General features: G+C 38.8%; 1 protein-coding gene across 1 annotated transcript in view; it reads left to right on the top strand.

Annotated features, from left to right (window-relative positions):
- The first annotated feature begins 309 nt into the window (after positions 1–309).
- The window catches only part of LOC136866925 (diacylglycerol lipase-alpha), a 245,167-nt gene continuing 235,658 nt past the window's right edge, over positions 310–9,818 (top strand). The window contains exon 1 of the mRNA XM_067144016.2: positions 310–488. Within this exon, the coding sequence (XP_067000117.1) occupies positions 389–488 (100 nt within the window). The 5' untranslated portion in view covers positions 310–388. The remainder of the gene's footprint in view (positions 489–9,818) is intronic.

Here is a 9,818-nt window from a genome sequence, read left to right as displayed (position 1 = left end):
CCAGTCATTCTCCATATAGGTTGAAGAAAGTCGGAGATATACAACATCACTGATTGACTCCTCTTCCTATTTTTACGCTGTTTGTTTCTACGTAGTTTAGTCGCACTTTTACTATTTGTCCCATGTATAATTTATAGTTATGATTGTAAAATGCACATGTTACAATCCAGTGGGTTTCTTTATTTTTTTAGCGCCAAAATTAAGGTGTACTTTAACACTGTTGTGCCTGTATTACTTTTTCCCATCCTGTCTAGCACGTGTATTGTTATGTTACAGGGTGGTCGTGCTGATTGTGCTCCTCAGCGTCGTGCGGTTCGATTTGACGGAGGAGTGTGTATTTCTCTTGTGGGAGTATCTCCTCGGCTACCTCGCCATCCTCGTCGGCTCCATGCTGCTGGAGCTCATCATATCTGTTATCGCAATGCGCGGTAGCATTCTGGACACAGAGCCCCGCGCCTCAATGCAGTACTTGCTTTACGTGCGACTAGGTGAGTGAGCACCTCTATCTAGTACCTATTCTACGTGCGACTACGTTAGTGATTAGTGCCTCTAGCTGGTGTACATGTGACTAGATTCGTCATGAGTGTTCTCCAGCTGGTCTATGTGCTACTAGGTTAGCGATTTGTGTCTCCAGCTGGTCTACGTGCGACTAGGTTAGTGATTTGTGTCTCCAGCTGGTCTACGTTCGACTAGGTGAGTCATGAGTATCTTCAGCTGGTCTACGTGCGACTAGGTTAGTGATGTGTGTCTCCAGCTGGTCTACAAGCGACTAGGTGAGTTATGAGTGTCTCCAGCTTTTCTACATGCGACTAGGTGAGTGTGGAATATTTCCACGTAGTAGTATATCAAAGGGCACGCAAAAATATGAGCAGTTGGAAATGTAAGTCCCAAAGTACAAGCACGATCGAAAAAGAGCAGCACGTTATCATAGATATTTCTCGACTAGTTAATACATTGAGATCCCTTTACACTTTGTCAATGAAATGGAACACTTTTGTGATTTAAGAGTGATTTTAAATTATAAATTTGCTACAAGCTGCCACAGATGCTGCCCATTACTTTCCTAACACGTTTATAGGCAAGGTGTGTATTGGACAGATGTATATTAATGAGTACGACAACATTTTATTGTAAATGATCTTAACTCACTTAACAGCGTACTTTAGAAATTCTTATTTCTGGCATATATATGTTTATGACAGACTGTTGTGACTTTCAGCGTTCAGTCTGCAATCCTCTGTGAACTAACTAAGCACCTCTATCATCCTATGTTCGCAACTAGCTCTGGGGGCTTGTTTAGTTTGACATCTACGTGCGGCTTGGTGAATGTCATTAAACCACTAAAAACCGAGTCTAACCATCATCGCCTTTGTCTCCCTCTATGTACTTCTGTTACACCTCATGGCCGAATCCATTATTCTCCTTGGCAACCCATCCTCCCCCATTCGCCTCACATGACCTCACTATCGTAGCCGGTTCAAATACACGGCTCCATCCATCGAACTCATTCCTTTTCATTTCTTCCTATCCGACATGGAGATTTCTCATAAACTACTAGCTGTTACCCACGGCTTCGCTCGCGAGGATTTCGTAAGTTGATAAAAATTAATTGTTCCTCGGTACTGCACTAAGACATTATCTGAAAATCTCTAAAGTATAAAAACTCGCCGAAAAATTGCATTTCATTTATCCCAGAACCTCTTTGTAAACCACGTTTGTGGCATTGCCTTTTGGGGCTAAGATGACCAGGCTACTAGCAGAGCTAAATCTGAAACATGTGACATGGAACTCTACAGGTGGGAAACAGTCCTCTTTTAAGTCAAAATAAAGAAAGGGTTTCTTTATTTCTAAAGGAAATTCCAAATACCACTTTTCACGTCTGTAACATCTTAATTTTTAAAATATAAGTATCCTATTAAGTTTATGAGATATACTGTAGATATACTCATTTTGAAAACCGCCCTACTCCTTGCCTGAGTGGTCAAAGTTGAAGCCTTCGGTTCACTGGGTTCCGGGTTCGATTCCAGGCTGAGTCAGGGAATTAAATAGCGTGTGATTAATTCTTCTAGCTCGGGGACAGGTTGTTTGTGTTTGTTTGTCCCAACACTCTCCTCTCCATATTCACTCAACACACCACTTTAGCAACCACAACAGGAATACGCAATAGTAATTACATCCCTACACATAGGGTTGGCGTCAGGAAGAGCATTCAGCCGTAAAACAGGGTCAAATCCACATTTGCGACACATTTCGCATCCGCGACCCCACACGTGTGGGAAAAGCGGCAGAAGAAGAAGATAATATTTTTAAAAATTCACCCACTTTTCTATTATTTCACCCCCTTAATTGTATTTTCCAAAAAAGTGTGTTCATTTACTTTAAAGGAGATTCCAAGTACCGAGTTTTACGTCTGTAACATCTTCAGTTTCTGAAATATATGTATCCTTATATAAATAATTCAAATCCTTCCTCACTTCTTTTCATCTCCCTACCCATCGCCCCTTAAGTGGATTTTCTGAAAACAGAATTTGTGTTCTTTTATTTTTGAAGGAGATTCTAAATACCAGTTTTCATGTCTGTAACATGTTAGGCTTTTCGTGATAATCTATCTATATAAATAAAATCGTAACGGCCGTGTGTCTCTACATTGACTATTTTGGAAAAAATTCCATATAGTTATCCGTTTCAGGTGTAATAATGACCATCTGTATATTTTATAGCTTTGGTGTCCGTTTGTCTGTTTGTTTGTCTGTCTATAACTTGAAAACTACTGGATATATTTCTACCAAACATCATATTTGGAATCCAGCCGTCTTTGGGTAGGTGTTAGGGCCAATATTGTTTCTGAATCACTGAACTTTCTGGTGGTTTATACGAAACCGAAACCATGATTTTGCACTCCCGCAAAATATACACAACCAAACTTAATGAAAATTTACCTGCCTTAATGGAAATCAATTCTTTAACCTTTTTCTCTCATGTGCATCATTTCGATACGAGGATTAATAAGGGAGATGGCATTAACGGACCATTTTTCGATACAAGTCCCACCGGACTTAACTCAAAAGCAGATGCGTGTAAAGCGTATTTCTTATAACTTGAAAATTACTGAAGATATTTCAACCAAACTTTATATTTAGCATCCACCTGTCCAAAGGTGGTTCTCAAGGTTCATGCCATTTCAAATTCCCGGAATGGACTGGGATTTTAAGGGACCAGGAACAGTGATTTTACCCTTCCACAGTATATACAAGATCAACCTGACTGGAAATCGACCAACCTTGATGAAAATCCATTTCTAAAACTTATTTGACTATTTTGGAAATAATTTAGTACAGCTATCCCTTTAAGGAGTAATAATGACCATCTGTATACATTTTAGCTATAGTTTCCTGAAAGTCCTAAATTTTAGCCCCCTCACCCAAAATCAAGATAGCGGCACGATCTGCCAGACGAACTAGAAAATTGAACTTAGGCAAAATTATACGTTTTAGCCTGTTACCGATGGAAAATTACCAAGATCTTTAAAATTTTCACTTTTTATCCACGAAAAATATCGAAATATGGAGACAATTTTAATGACGGTGTAGACCTTCATTTCGAGATATTTCGTGACTAAACGGTAAGTCTTATCATAAAACGGATGGCACAATCTCAGTTCATTTTGGAGTGATCTACAACTTTGGTCCTATGACGATTTCATCGTACCTCTATTCCTTATACTGCATGTTTATCTCTATTTCTCGAGTTTACCTACATGTTGCTCTTTGTACACGTATAATCCGTAGGTCGAATCACTTATACGAATGGTAAAATCATCCAATTCTACACGAACATTGGCCCTCTCGGGCCCTCTCAGTATCCATTCGTGAGCCAAATTCTATGTTTGTAGCTGTCATACTAGTATCCAAAAGTAATGCGCTGTGAGAAAGCCTTACCCAAATGTCATCCTATTCGACTTCTCTAACTCAATTTTACATATAAATAGATAAGATAGGAGAAGATATCTTAAGACAAGCCATTTAGAGCGCTAAATGAGGCGCCTTATGGTTCAATCCCTTTGTCGATATGATGTATCGTTTAGTAGCAGTTAATCTGTAAATGAAGGTTTGCAATATTGTAAACATGCACATACAGTACTTCATATGTCGATCTGTATAATGCATTCATTGAAGTCGATTTGTAGCGATGTAAAAAATCTAGAAAGAGTGTGTTTGCCGTTATAATTAATATTTTACATCGATAGTGACTTTCAGCAGGATGGCGTCTGCTATTGTAATCATTACCCTCCACATCGATTTTGAATGGCAGTAGGAAAGGAATCCTTCTCCAACTCCTCTGTAACTAGCATTAAGGAAGGACTATCATTGTAATTAATAATTCCCTTCTCGATTTGACTGGCTGAAGTCAAAGGAGCATGCAATTTTGTTCAAAACTCCCATACCGATTGTGTTTGGAAGTAGGCTATTGTGCCAGCCATTATAAACAAATTTACCCATCTAAAATATGGCCGGCATTAGGCTTAATGGCCTTGCTATCATAATGGAAACTCACCAAATCGGTGTGACTGACATTAGGAAAAGGGCCCTGTCATTATAATGATAACAGCACGACTCAGTTTTGACTGGCAAGAGGGAAGGTGTCTGCTATTATAATAAAAACTCCTCAACTGTAATCTATCTGGAAGTAGGAAAGGGCGTTTGCCATTGTAACGATAACTTCCCAAATCGAATGTGTCCGCACAGTAGGTAATGGAGTCTCCCATTATAATGAATATTTACCCACTCGATTGTGAATGGCAGTAGCCAAGTGAGCCTGCCGTTATCATCATAACTCCATAACTTGCACTTTACATTGGAATCAATGTATGGGAACCTCCCCCTGTTCTTTCTGGATAACGCTAAGGGACATGCAATTTAAACAATCTTATTCATTGCATGTACAGTAATTTACTTCGATATCCGTATGCAATGTAGAATACCGTAGCGAAGCACGGGTACATTTGCTAGTTGTAGATAATCTCGCTTCTGTAGAATCTTGGAGCTGACGTTGGCATGATTACGGCAGATCATTTCTTTATTCGATTCCTAGAGCAGGGGTAGTGTGGTGCCAATATCTCCATAACGGTTGGTTTTAGGGCCTTAAAATATGGTTTTCGGGACCGTAGGGCTTACCGAGTTTTTTCTTAGCGTCGAGGGGCTTCAATTGAGCTTTTTCTCGTCCTTGTATGACAAATTCGATATTTCGCCTACATTAGCCTAGTATTTTTATATCTCCCCCCCCCGTGCCCCTCCCCCGCCTCGAATTGTTTTAAAAATAAAATACAGCCCATGTATCTCAGCGACAATGAATATTTACATTAGTAAAATAATGTTTAGAATCGGGCCAGTAGTACCTGAGATTAGCCATTACATACAAACAAATTTTACATCTTTACATATTAGTATATAGATATTGTTAATTGTTATGGTAAAATGTTTAAAGCATCGCCCTCATGACCACTTTTTTTTGTTCTCTACCTTCTGATTACTTCAGGCTGACTGTAATAATTACAGATAATCTACGGTTCAAGTCCACTGTAAACGTCGTACTAATCTTACCCCTCTCGTTATAAATGTTGAAGATCAACGATGTATGCTCAGCCGAGTCAAGAGCACAGTAAATTTTTTGAGAATTTGTGAGGAGGTTTGATAAAGACAGTTTTATTGAACATCGTAGAGTGAAGAGGAATACGAGGACAAGACGCCTTGGGCTACTCGGAGACAATGCGATACATGTCAGCGATAGTCTGGCTCTGGAGAAGAAGAGATTGCTGGCAGCTGCACGTCAGAAAAGAATAGAAAGGGACTATGCTTTCATAAGGGTAAGGAATAAGGAAAGGAACAATAAAATACGAAAAAAATGTTATTAATAATGTTGTTGATATTGAAAAGATTTAGAGGGCGAGGATAAAAAGGAACTTATCATTGGTTATCAAAATGTATGTGGACTAAAACAGAATTAGATTTTTTCAGTGAGAACTTATTATGATTTGTTAAAAATGAAGCCATGTTTTCCAGTGTTGACTTCGTTAAATGTAGCAAAGGCTTTTCAGTCTGTCAAACACATAGCAAATACAATGTAAATTAAAACAATAAAATCATATCTGTAAAACACACACTAACATACAAAGAATGACATGTTTCGTTCTACAAGAACATCCTCAGATTCTATCAAATCACTTAAAATAAGCTTATGTATGTACAGTATTGTTTACGTAGCGTAAACTTGTCAATGATAGAGAGATAAGTGATAACATGAAACAGTAATGACAAAAAATAAATTATATACAATTATAATATAGTGAAAAACTTACGTATTTATCTAGACTGCCGATGTTAAGTCTGTTGTCACCAAACACTATTTCAGGACAGTCCTGATATGCTTTTATTGTTTTAATTTACATTGTATTTGCTATGTGTTTGACAGACTGAAAAGCCTTTGCTACATTTAACTTATTATGAAGTAATATAGACATTTGTATCTGCAGAGAAAGTTGGCTTGACTCTAGCATTAATGCGTGGTGTGCAATGGTAGCTCGTACAATTAAACACTGGCAGGTTTTATTTAAAAAGTAGTGATAAATGGCACATTGATGATTCATCTCTCATCCTGTTTAACTTACGAGAACTGGAAGAAAAACAAGTCGATAGCCTCACATTTGTAAACGAGTTACGGCTTTACTGTCCAGAATGATCCAAATGTAATTGAATGTAATTTTAACATTAACCCGCAACATATCATTTCGTGGTCATGATGAAAAATATAATCTAAATATATAAAAATGAATGTATGTTTGTATGTATGTAAATGACACACCTCCTCCTAAACCACTGGAGCAAAATCAAAGAAATTTGGTACACTCATAAATTACTATCTGGAGACGAGCACTATGGGGGTAAGCCATCCCTAGCACCCTTGGCGGTGGGCGTCAGGGAGGGGGGTTATATATAAAATTAATAGAAAATAGTGTCGAATACATAGTTTTCGGGTTCGCTGACATGAATAGTGACACGCCGGATTTTTTAAAAGTCCAAGTCAGCCCCCTTTGTGAAGAGGGGTGAGGGGGGAGTGATATATAAAAACAATGGATAATAGCGTCGAATACATTGATTTCGGGATCGCTGAGATGAACAGTTACACTCCGGAAATTTTTAAAGTCCAACTTCAGCCCCCTTTGGAGTGGGGGCGAGGTGTTACTGATATATGAAAGTAATCGAATATAGTGTCGAATCCATACTGTTCGGGTTTGCTGAGTTGAATACTGTCACTCAGGATATTTTTATTAAAGTACAAGTTCGGCCCGCTTTGGGGTGGAAGACGTACAAATATTACCTACTATCTGGAAAATATACTGTGGGGGCAGGACGCCCCTAGAACCCCTAGGGAACGGGGTTAAATATAACTCATATTAATAAATGGAAGTCGGTTTGGAACGATCTATATATGTAGTATACTGCACTGTATATATGTTATAAAAAAATAAAATAGACGTGAATTAATGAGGCACTTCCAGACATCCTAGAAACTTAAAACTTGGTACCAGACAAGCTAATGACTTCAGGATCCCTAGAAAATAGAAAATTTTCAAAATACCCTGAGGAGCCTCGCTGGGAGTCTCAAATTTGGGACTCAGCATAAGAAGGCAGTCGGATATATTATCCTAAACGATAACCTATAGGTTTCATGGGCTTAAAAGTTTCCTGAAAGTCCTCTTTTTTAATCCCCTCTCCCATATCAAGATGGCGGCATAATCTACCAGACGAGCTAGAAAATTGAAATTTAGCAAAAGAATAGCTTTTACCCTGTAACCGACGGAAAAATTACGAGATGTTTAAAATGTTTATTTTTACCCCCCAAAAATATCGAAATATGGAGGCAATTTTAAAGACGGTGCAGACCCTTCTTTTGAGGTATTTGGTGGCTAAACGGTAAGACGTATCACAAAACGGATGGCACATTCAATTTCGAGTGATCTACAACTTTGGTCCTATGACTTTTTGTCGTATCTCTATCCCTTATACGTTAAATTTGTCTCTATTTCTGGATTGTACGTATTTTTTGCACTTTTTACAGGTATAATTTGTAATTTGATTCACTTATCCGAAAGATAGGATCGTCAACTTCTATGTGAAGCTTGGCCCACGCAGTAGCTATATGTGTATCAAATTCTATGTTTGTAGCTGTCACATATGTGTCCGAAAAGTAATTCATTGTGAGAAAACCTTATCAAGATTTCACCGTACTCGACCTTTCTTACTCATTCTTACCCATAAGTAGATGAGATACGAGAACACATCATAGGGCCAGCCATTTAGACCGTTATATCCGAAAAGTAATTCATTGTGAGAAAACCTTATCAAGATTTCACCGTATTCGACCTTTCTAACTCAATCTTACCCATAAGTAGATGAGATACGAGAACACATCATAGGGCCAGCCATTTAAACCGTTATATATGGCGTCTTATCGTAGGTCTACAATCCTTTTGCCGATATGATGTACCTTTTAGAGCAGTTAATCTTCAAATGAAGGTAAAAATGCATATACTTTCGTATGTCGATCTATATTTATTCACTGAAGTCGATTTGTAGCGATCCAGAAAGGGTGTGCGTGCATGTGTAGTTAATACTTTACAAATTGATAATGACTCTCAGTAGGAGGGCGTCTGCTATTTTAATCAATACTCCCCACATCGACTTTAACTGGCGGTATGAATGGGGTTTTTTCTCCAACTCCTGTGTGCCATTATAATGAATATTTTCATTCTCGATTTGACTGGCCGAAGACTACGGTACATGCAGTTTTTTCAAAACTCCTTTACCCGACTGTGTTTGGTAGTAGGCTAGGGTGCTCGTAATTATAAACAAATATACCCATCTAAAATGTGCTTGACGTTAGGCATACTGGCCTGCTATTTTAATGGAAACTCACCAACTCGGTGTGAGTGGCATTAAGCTGACTGGCATTAGGAAAAGGGGCCTGTCATTATATTGATAACAGCTCAACTCAATTTTGACTGGCTGCGATTATAATAAAAATTCCTCGACTGTTATCGGTCTGGAAGTAGGAAATTGGGCCTGTCATTGCAACGAAATCTCCCCAAATATATTGTGACCGCGCAGCAGGCAATGGGGCCCGCCATTATAATGAAAATTCCCAAATCGATTGCGAATGGCAGTAGGTTATTGAACCTGCCGTTATCATCACAAATCCGTAACTCGCTCTTCACATTAGAAGCAACGTATGTGGACCTCCCTATGCTGTTTCTCGGATAACGCTCAGAGACATGGAATTTAAAAAGGTCATATTCACAGCATGTACAGTAATTTACTTAGATATCCGTATACAATATAGAATACCGTAGCGAAGCATGGGTACATTTGCTAGTTTTCATAAAAGAGGAAATTTTCTAAGTGTCATTGAATAACTTGCTCTATCTGATCTTGTACTGAAGGTTCATATTGACAATGAAAAAAGCAGAATAAAATAAAGTTCTAAAGTGCAAAATGAACTATCATCATCATCATCATCATCTGTTTACCCTCCAGATTCGGCTTTTCCCTCGGACTGAGCGAGGTATCTCACCTCTACCGCCTCAAGGGCAGTGTCCTGGAGCTTCAGACTCTTGGTCGGGGGATACAACTGGGGAGTATGACCAGTACCTCGCCCAGGCGGCCTCACCTGCTATAGTGAACAGGGGCCTAGTAGGGGGATGGGAAGATTGGAAGGGATAGGCAAGGATGAGGGAAGGAAGCGGCCGTGGCCTTAAGATAGGT

This window comes from Anabrus simplex, chromosome 1 (genome assembly GCF_040414725.1).
Source record: "Anabrus simplex isolate iqAnaSimp1 chromosome 1, ASM4041472v1, whole genome shotgun sequence".
NCBI classification, from domain to species: domain Eukaryota; kingdom Metazoa; phylum Arthropoda; class Insecta; order Orthoptera; family Tettigoniidae; genus Anabrus; species Anabrus simplex.
The sequence above is the reverse complement of the archived record's forward strand: the minus strand, read 5'-3'. Positions and strand labels throughout refer to the sequence as shown.